This window comes from Panulirus ornatus, chromosome 68 (genome assembly GCF_036320965.1).
Source record: "Panulirus ornatus isolate Po-2019 chromosome 68, ASM3632096v1, whole genome shotgun sequence".
NCBI lineage: Eukaryota > Metazoa > Arthropoda > Malacostraca > Decapoda > Palinuridae > Panulirus > Panulirus ornatus.
The window spans coordinates 2,914,097-2,932,046 of record NC_092291.1 but is presented as its reverse complement, the minus strand read 5'-3'; the positions used below and the strand labels follow the sequence as shown (position 1 = coordinate 2,932,046).

The 17,950-nt window shown below is 41.7% G+C and overlaps 1 protein-coding gene across 2 annotated transcripts in view; it reads right to left on the bottom strand.

Annotated features, from left to right (window-relative positions):
* Nucleotides 1-17,950, bottom strand: part of LOC139747337 (bifunctional lysine-specific demethylase and histidyl-hydroxylase NO66-like) — a 178,569-nt gene that overhangs the window by 42,200 nt on the left and 118,419 nt on the right. For both annotated transcript variants that reach the window (XM_071659525.1, XM_071659526.1), the window contains exon 5: nucleotides 16,837-16,936. In XM_071659525.1, coding sequence (XP_071515626.1) covers nucleotides 16,837-16,936 — 100 coding nt within the window. The remainder of the gene's footprint in view (nucleotides 1-16,836; nucleotides 16,937-17,950) is intronic.

Sequence of the window (17,950 nt, the reverse complement as noted above, 5' to 3'; positions counted from 1 at the left end):
CCTTGCGCTACCTCGCAAACGCGGGAGACAGCGACAAAGTATAAAAAAAAAAAAAAAAAATATATATATATATATATATATATATATATATATATATACTTCCCACGTATTCCCTGCGTGTCGTAGAAGGCGACTGAAAGGGGAGGGAACGGGGGGCTGGAAATCCTCCCCTCTCACTTTTTTTTTTTTTTTTTTTTTCCCCCAAAAGAGGGAACAGAGAAGGGGCCCAGGTGAGGATATTCCCTCAAGGGCCCAGTCCTCTGTTCTCAACGCTACCTCGCTAATGCGGGAAATGGCGAATAGTATGAAAGAAAAGAAAAGATATATATATATATATATATATATATATATATATATATATATATATATATATATATATATATATATATATATATATATATATATATGGTGAGAGTAAGTGAGCTTGAGAAGGAGACCTGTGTGAGGAAGTACCAGGAGAGACTGAGTACAGAATGGAAAAAGGTGAGAACAATGGAAGTAAGGGGAGTGGGGGAGGAATGGGATGTATTTAGGGAATCAGTGATGGATTGCGCAAAAGATGCTTGTGGCATGAGAAGAGTGGGAGGTGGGTTGATTAGAAAGGGTAGTGAGTGGTGGGATGAAGAAGTAAGAGTATTAGTGAAAGAGAAGAGAGAGGCATTTGGACGATTTTTGCAGGAAAAAAATGCAATTGAGTGGGAGATGTATAAAAGAAAGAGACAGGAGGTCAAGAGAAAGGTGCAAGAGGTGAAAAAAAGGGCAAATGAGAGTTGGGGTGAGAGAGTATCATTAAATTTTAGGGAGAATAAAAAGATGTTCTGGAAGGAGGTAAATAAAGTGCGTAAGACAAGGGAGCAAATGGGAACTTCAGTGAAGGGCGCAAATGGGGAGGTGATAAAAAGTAGTGGTGATGTGAGAAGGAGATGGAGTGAGTATTTCGAAGGTTTGTTGAATGTGTTTGATGATAGAGTGGCAGATATAGGGTGTTTTGGTCGAGGTGGTGTGCAAGGTGAGAGGGTTAGGGAAAATGATTTGGTAAACAGAGAAGAGGTAGTGAAAGCTTTGCGGAAGATGAAAGCCGGCAAGGCAGCAGGTTTGGATGGTATTGCAGTGGAATTTATTAAAAAAGGGGGTGACTGTATTGTTGACTGGTTGGTAAGGTTATTTAATGTATGTATGACTCATGGTGAGGTGCCTGAGGATTGGCGGAATGCGTGCATAGTGCCATTGTACAAAGGCAAACGGGATAAGAGTGAGTGCTCAAATTACAGAGGTATAAGTTTGTTGAGTATTCCTGGTAAATTATATGGGAGGGTATTGATTGAGAGGGTGAAGGCATGTACAGAGCATCAGATTGGGGAAGAGCAGTGTGGTTTCAGAAGTGGTAGAGGATGTGTGGATCAGGTGTTTGCTTTGAAGAATGTATGTGAGAAATACTTAGAAAAGCAAATGGATTTGTATGTAGCATTTATGGATCTGGAGAAGGCAGATGATAGAGTTGATAGAGATGCTCTGTGGAAGGTATTAAGAATATATGGTGTGGGAGGCAAGTTGTTAGAAGCAGTGAAAAGTTTTTATCGAGGATGTAAGGCATGTGTACGTGTAGGAAGAGAGGAAAGTGATTGGTTCTCAGTGAATGTAGGTTTGCGGCAGGGGTGTGTGATGTCTCCATGGTTGTTTAATTTGTTTATGGATGGGGTTGTTAGGGAGGTAAATGCAAGAGTTTTGGAAAGAGGGGCAAGTATGAAGTCTGTTGGGGATGAGAGAGCTTGGGAAGTGAGTCAGTTGTTGTTCGCTGATGACACAGCGCTGGTGGCTGATTCATGTGAGAAACTGCAGAAGCTGGTGACTGAGTTTGGTAAAGTGTGTGGAAGAAGAAAGTTAAGAGTAAATGTGAGTAAGAGCAAGGTTATTAGGTACAGTAGGGTTGAGGGTCAAGTCAATTGGGAGGTGAGTTTGAATGGAGAAAAACTGGAGGAAGTGAAGTGTTTTAGATATCTGGGAGTGGATCTGGCAGCGGATGGAACCATGGAAGCGGAAGTGGATCATAGGGTGGGGGAGGGGGCGAAAATTCTGGGGGCCTTGAAGAATGTGTGGAAGTCGAGAACATTATCTCGGAAAGCAAAAATGGGTATGTTTGAAGGAATAGTGGTTCCAACAATGTTGTATGGTTGCGAGGCGTGGGCTATGGATAGAGTTGTGCGCAGGAGGATGGATGTGCTGGAAATGAGATGTTTGAGGACAATGTGTGGTGTGAGGTGGTTTGATCGAGTGAGTAACGTAAGGGTAAGAGAGATGTGTGGAAATAAAAAGAGCGTGGTTGAGAGAGCAGAAGAGGGTGTTTTGAAGTGGTTTGGGCACATGGAGAGGATGAGTGAGGAAAGATTGACCAAGAGGATATATGTGTCGGAGGTGGAGGGAACAAGGAGAAGAGGGAGACCAAATTGGAGGTGGAAAGATGGAGTGAAAAAGATTTTGTGTGATCGGGGCCTGAACATGCAGGAGGGTGAAAGGAGGGCAAGGAACAGAGTGAATTGGAGCGATGTGGTATACCGGGGCTGACGTGCTGTCAGTGGATTGAATCAAGGCATGTGAAGCGTCTGGGGTAAACCATGGAAAGCTGTGTAGGTATGTATATTTGCGTGTGTGGACGTATGTATATACATGTGTATGGGGGTGGGTTGGGCCATTTCTTTCGTCTGTTTCCTTGCGCTACCTCGCAAACGCGGGAGACAGCAACAAAGTATAAAAATATATATATATATATATATATATATATATATATATATATTTTTTGCTTTGTCGCTGTCTCCCGCGTTTGCGAGGTAGCGCAAGGAAACAGACGAAAGAAATGGCCCAACCCACCCCCAAACACATGTATATACATACGTCCACACACGCAAATATACATACCTACACAGCTTTCCATGGTTTACCCCAGACACTTCACATGCCTTGATTCAATCCACTGACAGAACGTCAACCCCGGTATACCACATCGCTCCAATTCACTCTATTCCTTGCCCTCCTTTCACCCTCCTGCATGTTCAGGCCCCGATCACACAAAATCTTTTTCACTCCATCTTTCTACCTCCAATTTGGTCTCCATCTTCTCCTCGTTCCCTCCACCTCCGACACATATATCCTCTTGGTCAATCTTTCCTCACTCATTCTCTCCATGTGCCCAAACCATTTCAAAACACCCTCTTCTGCTCTCTCAACCACGCTCTTTTTATTTCCACACATCTCTCTTACCCTTACGTTACTTACTCAATCAAACCACCTCACACCACACATTGTCCTCAAACATCTCATTTCCAGCACATCCATCCTCCTGCGTACAACTCTATCCATAGCCCACGCCTCGCAACCATACAACATTCTTGGAACCACTATTCCTTCAAACATACCCATTTTTGCTTTCCGAGATAATGTTCTCGACTTCCACACATTCTTCAAGGCTCCCAGAATTTTCGCCCCCTCCCCCACCCTATGATCCACTTCCGCTTCCATGGTTCCATCCGCTGCCAGATCCACTCCCAGATATCTAAAACACTTCACTTCCTCCAGTTTTTCTCCATTCAAACTCACCTCCCAATTGACTTGACCCTCAACCCTACTGTACCTAATAACCTTGCTCTTATTCACATTTACTCTTAACTTTCTTCTTTCACACACTTTACCAAACTCAGTCACCAGCTTCTGCAGTTTCTCACATGAATCAGCCACCAGCACTGTATCATCAGCGAACAGCAACTGACTCATTTCCCAAGCTCTCTCATCCCCAACAGTCTTCATACTTGCCCCTCTTTCCAAAACTCTTGCATTCACCTCCCTAACAACCCCATCCATAAACAAATTAAACAACAATGGAGACATCACACACCCCTGCCGCAAACCTACATTCACTGAGAACCAATCACTTTCCTCTCTTCCTACACGTACACATGCCTTACATCCTCGATAAAAACTTTTCACTGCTTCTAACAAGGGGCATATATATATATATATATATATATATATATATATATATATATGTACATATTCATACTTGCTGCCTTCGTCCATTCCCGTTGCCACCCTGCCACACATGAAATGGCACACTCCCTCCCCCAGCGCATGTGCAAGGTACCGCTAGGAAAAGACAACAAAGGCCACGTTTGTTCACACTCAGCCTCTAGCTGTCATGTGTAATGCACTGAAACCACAGCTCCCTTTCCACATCCAGACCCCACAAAGTTTTCCATGGTTTACCTCAGACGCTTCACATGCCCTCATTCAATCCATTGAGAGCATGTCGACAACGGTGTACCACATCGTTCCAATTCATTCTATTCCTTGCACGCCTTTCACCCTGCTGTATGTCCAGGCCACTTAATCCTTCAACCTCCACTTTGGTCTCCCACTTCTCCTCGTTCCTTCCACATCTGACAAATATAACCTCTTTGTCAATCTTTCCTCACTCATTCTTTCCATGTGACCAAACCATTTCAATACACCCTCTTTTGCTCTCTTGACTATACTCTTCTATTACCACACACCTCTCTTACCCTTTCATTATTTACTCGATCAAACCACCTCACACCACATATTCTCCTCAAACATCTCATTTCCAGCACACCCACCCTCCTCCGCACAACCCAATCTATAGCCCACGCCTCACAGCCATATAACATTGCTGCAACCACTATTCCTTCAAACATACCCATTTTTGCTCTCCGAGATAACGTTCTCACCTTCCACACATTCTTCAACACTCCCAGAACCTTCACCCCCTCCCCCAACCTGTGACACACTTCCACTTCCATGGTTCCATCGGCTGCTAAATCCACTCCCAGATATCTAAAACACTTCACTTCCTTCAGTTTTCTCCATTCAAACTTACCTCCCAATTGATTTGTCCCTCAACCCTACTGAACCTAATAACCTTGCTCTTATTCACATTTACGCTCAGCTTTCTTCTTTCACACACTTTACAATACTCAGTCACCAGCTTCTGCAGTTTCTCTCCTGACTCAGCAACCAGCGCTGTATCATCATCAAACAACAACTGGCCCACTTCTCAAGCCCTCTGATCCACAACACACTGCATACTTGCCCCTCTCTCCAAAACTCTTTCATTTGCCTCCCTAACAACACCATCCATAAACAAATCAAACATCCATGGAGACATCATGCACACCTGCCACAAACCGATATTCACTAGGAACCAATCACTTTCCTCTCTTCCTACTCGCACACATGCCTTACATTCTCGATAAAAACTTTACACTGCTTCCATCAACTTACCTCCCACACCATATACTCTTAATACCCTCCACAAAGCATCTCTATCAACTCTACCATATTCCCTCTCCAGATCCACGAATGCCACATACAAATCCATTTGCTTTTCTAAGTACTTCTCGCATACATTCTTCAAAGGAAACACCTGGTCCACACATCCTCTACCACTTCTGAAACCACACTGTTCTTCCCCAATCTGATGCTCTGTACATGCCTTCACCCTCTCAGTCAATACCCTCCCATATAATTTCCCAGGAATACTCAACAAACTTATACCTCTGTAATTTGAGCACTCACCCTTATCCCCTTTGTCTTTGTGCAATGGCACTATGCATGCATTCTGCCAATCGTCAGGCACTTCACCATGAACCACACATACATTGAACATCCTTACCAACCAGTCAATAACAGTCAACCCCCTTTTTTTAATAAATTCTACTGCAACACCATCCAAACCCACTGCCTTGCCAGCTTTCATCTTCCATAAAGCTTTAACAACCTCTTCTCTGTTTATCAAACCATTCTCCCTGACCCTCTTACTTCGCACATCACCTCAACTAAAACACCCTATATCTACCACTCTATCATCAAGCACATTCAATAAACCTTCACAATACTCACTCCATCTCACTTCACCACTACTTGTTATAACCTCCCCATTAGCCCCCTTCACCGATGTTCCCATTTGTTCTCTTGTCTTACGCACTTTATTTACCTCCTTCCAAAAATCTTATTCTCCCTAAAATCTAATGATACTCTCTCAACCCAACTCTCATTTGCCCTCTTTTTCACCTCTTGCACCTTTTCCTTGACCTCCTGCCTCTTTCTTTTATACATCTCCCAGTCACTTACACTGTTTCCTTGCAAAAATCATCCAAATGCCTCCCTCTTCTCTTTCACTAACAATCTTACTTCATCCCACCACTCACAACCCGTTCTAATCTTCTCATGCCACAAGTATCTTTTGCGAAAGCCATCACTGCTTCCCTAAAGACATCTCATTCCTCCCCCACTCCCCTTACGTCATTTGCTCTCACCTTTTCCATTCTGCACTCAATCTCTCCTGGTACTTCTTCAAACAAGTCTCCTTTCCAAGCTCACTCAGATAATGATCAGACATCCCTCCAGTTGCCCCTCTCAGCACAATAACATCCAAAAGTCTCTCTTTTGCGCGCCTATCAATCAACTCGGAATCCAATGACGCTCTTTGGCCATCTCTCCTACTTACATACGTATACTTATGAATTTATTTATTCATTGATTTTGCTTTGTCGCTGTCTCCTGCGTTAGCGAGGTAGCACAAGGAAACAGACGAAAGAATGGCCCAACCCGCCCACATACACATGTATATACATACACATCCACACACGCAAATATACATACCTATAAATCTCAACATATACATATATATATATACACACACAGACATATACATATATACACATGTACATAATTCATAGTCTGCCTTTATTCATTCCCATCACCACCTCGCCACACATGAAATAACAACCCCCTTCCCCCTCATGCGTGCGAGGTAGCACTAGGAAAAGACAACAAAGGCCCCAATCGTTCACACTCAGTCTCTAGCTGTCATGTAATAATGCACCGAAACCACAGCTCCCTTTCCACATCCAGGCCCCACAGAACTTTCCATGGTTTACTCCAGACACTTCACATGCCCTGGTTCAATCCATTGACAGCACGTCGACCCCGGTATACCACATCGTTCCAATTCACTCTATTCCTTGCATGCCTTTCACCCTTCTGCATGTTCAGGCCCCGATCACTCAATATCTTTTTCACTCCATCTTTCCACCTCCGATTTGGTCTCCCACTTCTCCTCATTCCCTCACCTCTGACACATATATCCTCTTATGCATATCTCTCTTTTTAAACCAGATATTCCCAATCACCAGTCCTTTTTCAGCACACACATCTACAAGCTCATCCCCATTTCCATTTACAACACTGAACACCCCATGTACATCAATTATACCCTCAACTGCCACATTACTCACCTTTCCATTCAAATCATCCATCACTATAGCCTGGGGTGTACATCAATTATACCCTCAACTGCCACATTACTCACATTTCCATTCAAATCATCCATCACTATAACCCGGTCTCATGCAACAAAGCTGCTAACACACTCATTCAGCTGCTCCCAAATCTCTTACCTCTCATGGTCTTTCTTCTCATGACCAGGTTTATAGGCATGAATAATCACCCATCTCTCTCCATCCACTTTCAGTTTTACCCATATCAATCTAGAGTTTACTTTCTTACACTCTATCACATATTCCCACAACTCCCACTTCAGGAGTAGTGCTACTCCTTCCTTTGCTCTTGTCCTCTCACCAATCCCTGATTTTACTCCCAAGACATTCCCAAACCACTCTTCCCCTTTACCCTTGAGCTTTGTTTCACTCAGAGACAAAACATCTATGTTCCTTTCCTCAAACATTCTACCTGTCTCTCCTTTTTTTCTCACCTTGGCTACATCCACACACGTTTAGACACCCCAATCTGAGCCTTCGAGGAGGAGGAACTCTCCCCGCATGACTCCTTCTGTTTCCCCCCGTAAAAAGTTAAATATATTCACCAATATATCTTACGAAATAAATTCTCACAAAAGAGTTGATAGAGATGCTCTGTAGAAGGTATTAAGAATATATGGTGTGGGAGGCAAGTTGTCAGAAGCAGTGAAAAGTTTTTATCAAGGATGTAAGGCATGTGTACGTGTAGGAAGAGAGAAAAGTGATTGGTTCTCAGTGAATGTAGGTTTGCGGCAGGGGTGTGTGATGTCTCCATGGTTGTTTAATTTGTTTATGGATGGGGTTGTTAGGGAGGTGAATGCAAGAGTTTTGGAAAGAGGGGCAAGTATGAAGTCTGTTGTGGATGAGAGAGCTTGGGAAGTGAGTCAGTTGCTGTTCGCTGATGATATAGCGCTGGTGGCTGATTCATGTGAGAAACTGCAGAAGCTGGTGACTGAGTTTGGTAAAGCGTGTGAAAGAAGAAAGTTAAGAGTAAATGTGAATAAGAGCAAGGTTATTAGGTACAGTAGGGTTGAGGGTCAAGTCAATTGGGAGGTAAGATTGAATAGAGAAAAACTGGAGGAAGTAAAATGTTTTAGATATCTGGGAGTGGATCTGGCAGCGGATGGAACCATGGAAGCGGCAGTGAATCATAGGGTGGGGGAGGGGGCGAAAATCCTGGGAGCCTTGAAGAATGTGTGGAAGTCGAGAACATTATCTCGGAAAGCAAAAATGGGTATGTTTGAAGGAATTGTGGTTCCGACAATGTTGTATGGTTGCGAGGCGTGGGCTATGGATAGAATTGTGCGCAGGAGGGTGGATGTGCTGGAAATGAGATGTTTGAGGACATTGTGTGGTGTGAGGTGGTTTGATCGAGTAAGTAATGGGTAAGAGAGATGTGTGGAAATAAAAAGAGCGTGGTTGAGAAAGCAGAAGAGAGTGTTTTGAAATGGTTTGTGCACATGGAGAGAATGAGTGAGGAAAGATTGACCAAGAGGATATATGTGTCGGAGGTGGAGGGAACGAGGAGAAGTGGGAGACCAAATTGGAGGTGGAAAGATGGAGTGAAAAAGATTTTGTGTGATCGGGGCCTGAACATGCAGGAGGGTGAAAGGCGGGCAAGGAATAGAGTGAATTGGATCGATGTGGTATACCGGGGTTGACATGCTGTCAGTGGATTGAATCAGGGGTATGTGAAGCGTCTGGGGTAAACCATGGAAAGTTGTGTGGGGCCTGGATGTGGAAAGGAGCTGTGGTTTCGGGCATTATTGCGTGACAGCTGGAGACTGAGTATGAACGAATGGGGCCTTTGTTGTCTTTTCCTAGTGCTACCTCGCACACATGAGGGGGGAGGGGGATGGTATTCCATGTGTGGCAAGGTGGCAATGGGAATGAATAGGGGCAGACGGTGTGAATTGTGTGCATGGGTATATATGTATGTGTCTGTGTGTGTATATATATGTGTACATTGAGATGTATATGTATGTATATTTGCGTGTGTGGGTGTGTGTGTGTGTACATTGTGTATGGGGGTGGGTTGTGCCATTTCTTTCGTCTGTTTCCTTGTGCTACCTCGCAGATGCGGGAGACAGCGACAAAGCAAAATAAATAAATACAAATAAAAAAGCATTTCTACAGACAAAACTTTTCCAAATAAATTTTTCTCTGGATTCTTTAGAAATGGCAGTTCATGTTTGTTGTTTCAAACCCACATGATGCTTCAGGGATTTCGACCAAAAGAATACACCAACAAATACAGTAAACAAATACAATACTGGAAAGGAGGTAAACAGGTGGTATTCAACAAAAGGAAAATTAGAATAAAAAACACAACTGTTGCAAAAATGGACAGAAAAAGAACTAGGTCAAGGAGGTATAGCTATGGAAGTGGTATTGTATCCTAATTGTGTGATGGGAGTCAAGTGGGCTCAGGGATCCATAGTCAGTACCTAGATTTAATTGAGAACTTGACATTTCTTTCATTTCTACCCTTTTTACACAATGTACGTATATAATGTTTAAGAAATACTGAGCATGTCATTTTCAACCCAAACTTACAAGGATAAGTTGAAGGGTTGTGAAAGAAAACAGACCTTTGCTGGTTCTTCCAAATGCAATTTCTAAATAAAGTAAAATAAAATCTAGACATACAAGGTACTTTTCCTTTTCACTGTTTGAAACAGTGGGATGGTTGACTGTTTGTGAAAAGTGATATAAAACTTTCTGCTGGCACTGTTTACAGCTCTTAAAAGGCAGTACAGCGTAAACATGGATTTCTGATCTCGATAATTTAATTACAGCAGAAGAGAAAAATGAAAGATTACAATCATATACTGTCTTTTCTTAATCTTAATATAGTTACAAAACATGGAATTGATGTATCAACTGGTAATTAGCAGAAAGTTGAAGCAAGCCAATGAAATGAACAGGTAAAAAGGAAAAGACACTCTGAAACAGACACTTAATGTGGTATGCCATATACCAAAACCTCATATGAGCTTTCTCTATGATGTAATGATGAATGTATCTAGTAATTCACTGAACAAGCATAATTCCAAATTATCAAGTGCATCCGGATATCACGATTCTCTTCTGAATACTAATCTAAATACATCAACTGTGTTTCAAGGAGTTTCTCCAACTCTCCAAATTGATACTATCAATATCTAATCTCCATCCAATGTTGATAAAGATTTTATTACAAAGCAAGTAAGTTCAACATTTGCTGTTACTATTTATTCATTTATTTTATCATACTTTATCGCTGTCATCCGCATTAGTGAGGTAGTGCAAGGAAACAGACAAAAGAGTGGCCCAACCCACCCACACACACACGTATAAACACATGTATAAACATACACGTCCACACACGCACATATACATACCTATACATCTCAACGTTATTTTTTTATTTATTTTGCTTAGTCGCTGTCTCCCGCATTAGCGAGGCATCGCAAGGAATCAGGCGAAAGAATGGCCCAACCCACCCACATACACATGTATGTACATACACGTCCACACACGCAAATATACATACCTATACATCTCAACGTATACATATATATACACACAAAGACATATACATACATACAGATGTACATAATTCATACTGTCTGCCTTTATTTATTCCCATTCCCACACTGCCACACATGATATAACAACCCCCTCCCCCCTCATGTGCGCAAGGTAGCGCTAGGAAAAGACAACAAAGGCCACATTTGTTCACACTCAGTCTCTAGCTGTCATGTCATAATGCACCGAAACCACAGCTCCCTTTCCACATCCATGCCCCACAAAACTTTCCATGGTTTACCCCATACGCTTCACATGCCCTGGTTCAATCCATTGACAGCACATCGACCCCGGTATACCACATCATTCCAATTCACTCTATTCCTTGCATGCCTTTCACCCTCCTGCATGTTCAGGCCCCAATCACTCAAAATCTTTTTCACTCCATCTTTCCACCTCCAATTTCGTCTCCAACTTCTCCTCATTCCCTCCACCTCTGACATATGTGTCCTCTTGGTCAATCTTTCCTCACTCATTCTCTCCATGTCACCAAACCATTTCAAAACATCCTCTTCTGCTCTCTCAACCACACTCTTTTTTACTACCACACATCTCTCTTACCCTATCATTACTTACTCGAACAAACCACCTCACACCATATATTGTCCTCAAACATCTCATTTCCAGCACATCCACCCTCCTGCGCACAACTCTATCCATAGCCCACGCCTCGCAACCATATAACATTGTTGGAACCACTATTCCTTCAAACACCCAATTTTGCTTTCCGAGATAATGTTCTCGACTTCCACACATTCTTCAAGGCTCCCAGAACTTTCGCCCCCTCCCCTACCCTATGATTCACGTCCGCTTCCTTGGTTCCATCTGCTGCCAAATCCATTCCCAGATATCTAAAACACTTCACTTCTTCCACTTTTTCTCCATTCAAACTTACCTCCCAATTGACTTGTCCCTCAACCCTACTGTACCTAATAACCTTGCTCTTATTCACATTTACTCTCAGCTTTCTTCTTTCACACACTTTACTAAACTCAGTCACCAGCTTCTGCAGTTTCTCACACGAATCAGCCACCAGCACTGTATCATCAGTGAACAACAACTGACTCACTTCCCAAGCTCTCTCTTCTACAACAGACTGCATACTTGCCCCTCTTTCCAATTCTCTTGCATTTACCTCCCTAACAACCCCATCCATAAACAAGTTAAACAACCGTGGAGACATCACACACCCCTGCCACAAACCGACATTCACTGAGAACATATCACTTTTCTCTCTTCCTACACGTACACATGCCTTACATCCTCGATAAAAACTTTTCACTGCTTCTAACAACTTGCCTCCAACACCATATATTCTTAATACCTTCCACAGAGCATCTCTATCAACTCTATCATATGCCTTCTCCAGATCCATAAATGCTACATACAAATCCATTTGCTTTTCTAAGTATTTCTCACATACATTCTTCAAAGCAAACACCTGATCCACACATCCTCTACCACTTCTGAAGCCACACTGCTCTTCCCCAATCTGTTGCTCTGTACATGCCTTCACCCTCTCAATCAACACCCTTCCATATAATTTCCCAGGAATACTCAACAAACTTATACCTCTGTAATTTGAGCACTCACATTTATCCCCTTTGCAAGCATTCTGCCAATCCTCAGGCACCTCACCATGGGTCATACATACATCATATAACCTTACTAACCAGTCAACAATACAGTCACCCCCTTTTATAATAAATTCCACTGAAATACCATCCAAACGCGCTGCCTTGCCGGCTTTCATCTTCCGCAAAGCTTATACTACCTCTTCTCTGTTTACAAATCATTTTCCCTAACCCTCTCACTTTGCACACCACCTCGACCAAAACACCCTGTATCTGCCACTCTGGCACTCTATCACCAAACACATTCAGCAAACCTTCAAAGTACTCACTCCATCTCCTTCTCACATCACCACTACTTGTTATCACCTCCCCATTACCCCCCTTCACTGAAGTTCCCATTTGTTCTCTTATCTTACGCACTTTATTTACCTCCTTCCAAAACATCTTTTTATTATCCCTACAATTTAATGATACATATATAAACACACACAGACATATACATATATACACATGTACATACTGTCTGCCCTTATTCATTCCCGTCGCCACCCCTCCACACATGAAATGACAACCTTTCCACATCCAGAACCCACAAAACTTTCCATGGTTTACCCCAGACGCTTCACATGCCCTGGCCCAATCCAATGACAGCATGTCAACCCTGGTATACCACATCATTCCAATTCACTCTATTCCTTGTACGCCTTTTACCCTCCTGCATGTTCAGGCCTCAATCACTCAAAATCATTTTCACTCCATCTTTCCACCTCCAGTTTGGTCTCCCACTTCTCATTCCCTCCACCTCTGACACATATATCCTCTTTGTCAATCTTTCCTCACTCATTCTCTCCAAGTGACCAAATAATTTCAAAACACCCTCTTCTGCTCTCTCAACCACACTATCTTTACCATCACACATCTCTCTTAACCTTTCATTACTTACTCGATCAAACCACTTCACACCACATATTGTCCTCAAACATCTCATTTCCAGCACATCCACCCTCCTCCGCACAACTCTATCTATAGCCCACACCTTGCAACCATATAACATTGTTAAAACCACTATTCCTTCAAACATACCCATTTTTCCTTTCCGAGATAACATTTTCGACTTCCACACATTTTTCAACGCTCCCAGAACTTTCACCCCCTCCCCCATCCTATGACTCACTTCCGCTTCCATGGTTCCCTCTGCTGCGAAATCCACTCCCAGATACCTAAAACACTTCACTTCCTCCAGTTTTTCTCCATTCAAACTTACCTTCCAATTGACTTGTCCCTCAACCCTACTGTACCAAATAACCATGCTCTTATTCACATTTACTCTTAACTTTCTTATTTCACACACTTTACCAAACTCAGTCACCAACTTCCGCAGTTTCTCAAATGAATCGGCCACCAGCGTTATATCATCAGCGAACAACAACTGACTCACTTCCAAAACTCTCTCATCCACAACAGACTGCATACTTGCCCCTCTTTCCAAAACTCTTGCATTCACCTCCCTAACAACCCCATCCATAAACTAATTAAACAACCATGGAGACATCCTGCACCCATGCCGCAAATCGACATTCACTGAGAACCACTCACTTTCCTCTCTTCCTACACGTACACATGCCTTACATCCTCAATAAAAACTTTTCACTGCTTCTAACAACTTGCCTCCCACACCATATATTCTTAATACCTTCCAAAGAGCATCTCTATCAACTCTATCATATGCCTTCTACAGGTCCACAAATGCTACATACAAATCAATTTCCTTTTCTAAGTATTTCTCACATACATTCTTCAAAGCAAACACCTGATCCACACATCCTCTACCACTTCTGAAACCACACTGCTCTTCCCAATCTGATGCTCTGTACATGCCTTCACCCTCTCAATCAATATCCTCCCATATGATTTACCAGGAATACTCAACAAACTTATACCTCTGTAATTTGAGCACTCACCTTTCTCCCCTTTGACTTTGTACAATGGCACTATGCAAGCATTCCGCCAATCCTCAGGCACCTCACCATGAGTCATACATACATTAAATAACTTTACCAACCAGACAACAATAGTCACCCCCTTTTTTAATAAATTCCACTGCAATACCATCCAAACCCGCTGCCTTGCCGGCTTTCATCTTCCGCAAAGCTTTTACTACCACTTCTCTGTTTACCAAATCATTCTCCCTAACCCTCTCACTTTGCACACCACCTCGACCAAAACACCCTATACCTGCCACTCTATCATCAAACACATTCAATAAACCTTCAAAATACTCATTCCATCTCCTTCTCACATCACCACTACTTGTTATCACCTCCCCATTAGCCCCCTTCACTAATGTTCCCATTTGTTCTCTTGTCTTACGCACTTTATTTACCTCCTTCTAAAACATCTTTTATTCTCCCTAAAATTTAATGATACTCTCTCTCCCGAACTCTCAATTGCCCTCTTTTTCACCTCTTGCACCTTTCTCTTGACCTCCTGCCTCTTTCTTTTATACATCTCCCACTCATTTGCATTCTTTCCCTGCAAAAATCGTCCAAATGCCTCTCTCTTCTCTTTCAATAACAATCTTACTTCATCCCACCACTCACTACCTTTTCTAATCTGCCCAACTCCCATGCTTCTCATGCCACAAGCATCTTTTGTGCAATCAAGCTTTTGCTGCTACTGTATTTAATATAACTTCATACATTAAGTAGAAATCACAACTCTCAACACTTTTGTATTTTATTAATGAGGGCAAAATACAAGAAGGTTCCCTGGAAGTACAGATATCAGTGCTGTCAGAACTTCTGATGGTCTGTTAAGTCACACTATTAAAACTGTTTGAAGATTTCAAATAAAAACCAAATTGGTTGGATAGACCTTTAAGGAAGCAAGTGTAATGAGTGGACATATGAATGGTAAGCTGAGCAAACTTCTCAATGCTTTGATTGTGATCTAAATTCTCTAACAAAACATGTGCTTTAATTAGTAGTGTTCATGACAGAAAATAATCTCAAGTATGGATTTAAAGAAGTCTTTAAGCTGGCCAATAAAATCTTATCTATACCAAACAATACTGCAGCAGCAGAACACCCCTTAAATGTGCTAGAAAAATAAACACTTGCTATTAAATATGTGACCTCAGTCTATTTTCAACTAAAGATTCTGCTTATGGAATTAAGCTGGAAGTTCCCAACATGGTGAATTTATGATGAAATTTACATTGCAGAAAACAAGAAAACAGGCATCTTTCACAGTGCATTACTAATGCCTTATCATGAAGTACAACACACCCTGTTTCATTATCCACCATATGCCTATACATTCATTGGTAGTGTTCATGTGGCCAAATAAAAGAACCACAGATGACTGAAACCATCCAGTCTATGATGTGTGTTTCAAAAAAAAATTCATTTGTTAATCTATAAACTTAAAAAGAAAGCAACAAATGCACAATTTGCAGGTGATGAAGAACTCTGATTTTGCAAAATGAGACATTTTGGTCTTTGAGTGCTCTTCACCTACATATCAGTTTTTGTGCTGCTAGCAAGTTTAATCCAAGTGCTGATTATTCTGATTAACAGTCTGGTAACTGAACATTTTTTCAACGTTAGCTGAGACAGCACAAGCGACTGAATGCCCTGATCAAGGCCATCTCATTGACACTATACAGTATACGTATATATCCTAGCCTAAGTCAGGTAACCAATATATCCACCAATCCCTAGGGGAGGAAGAACAGCTGATTAACTGTGTACCAACTGCTGCAACCAGGAAAATGAAACCTGAAAATGAGTCAGGGTCAGCAATGATAACCACTACACCATGGAGGTTCATAACATGCTTAACTGGATGCCTAAATGATTTTCACAACACCGTTACTTGAATGTTGGTATGAATCATTGCAATTTCCCCACATTAAAGGCTTGCTTATTGTGCAGCCATGAAGGAATATGTCCTCACAGTTCACTGTCATACAGAGAAATTATGTTTATATTCTTTTAAGTGAAAAATGCACAAAACATATGGAGACATACAGCTGCCTGTCTACCCATCCTTGTTGCCAATCAATCAACCTATGGCACAGACAACAAAATAAAGTAACTGTTGATTACATGTATCAAGACAAGCTAGCATTGGGTAGATGGGGTGGGGAGGTTAAATGCACTCAATCATAGTACTGAGTTTCTGATGAAAGTCAAATTGGCAAATCATTAAAATAAAAGACTGCTCATATATTCTTACCCCTTCATGCATAGGAGTTATGCTACTGACCATTCTGATATACCACTGGAATATGGCTCCCATGGTTTACACTTGTTCAAGCATAAATACACCACTCTAATACTTAAAAACAAAATTTATGAACTGACCTCACGCAGAATTCTGTCAAGAGCAGCAGTTGAGAATAAACCCTTGTAGTACTCTGCATTGTCACGTTTCACAAACAATGGTCCTTTCTCCCAGTGGTTTCTGTAAGAAGCCAAGTTTATTTACTCATTTCACTGAATGTAATTTTCAATTACATTTCAAAGGTGTCTCCTATCCTTGATAGACTAGCTAGGATATAAAATTTTTCCACACTTAATGCATGCATTCTCTTTTCAGCATCAAACCTATTTGTAGTGATGATGTCTGAATGGCATCCAAAGGTAGTTAACAGCAAATTTCTCCTCCTGATTTCTCAATGCAGCTTGCTCCTATTTCCATAATTTACATGCTATAACACAACAATCACATCAGCAGACGTATGCTAACCTCCTTATCTCATATCTTTTCTAATCACACTGTTCTAGTGCTGCATTGAATATTTTCCAAAATTTTTCTACATGAACATTCCCATTTTAAACTATGAGTTACTTTCCTCTGAAGCTTCTACCAATGACACATATCAGTAATTCCCTAATTAACTAAATCTCTTTCATAATCTATCGGGAAGATATCACCTATAATAAACATAACTTATATACAAGGTAATCCACATCATCTTACCTTCCTCAGCTTTTCAAATCTGTTACTACAGGTTTTACCTCTCTAAAACATCACTGTGGTCCAGCACATTTTGAATCTCCCGCCATTTCTTTGTGGATCTACAACTATGGCAGTGTTAAGGCGCCAAATTTTTTTGACCTGGCAGTTCTATTACTTTCTTATTGCCCCAAAACAAGTGTATAACGCTGATGAATCTGCCCTGTACTGGCATTGTATGCCATGAAAAACCCTTAACAAGAATACTGAGGAGTCTCCATCTGGGGTAAGGATTCCAAAGATAGAGTAACAATGCTTGGCTGAAGCAATACTGCAGGAACACATAAAACCAAGCTGATGGTAGTTGGTAAGTACTCACCCTAGGGCCTTCACAAGGGTAAATTTCTGTTTTATGGCATTTTGTGTGGTCCGGCAATGGCCAGGTCCAAAGGTTGCCAGATTAAAGAGGTGTAACCTGTACTTAAAGATTTTATCCCTTATTATTCACATAATCTCCAA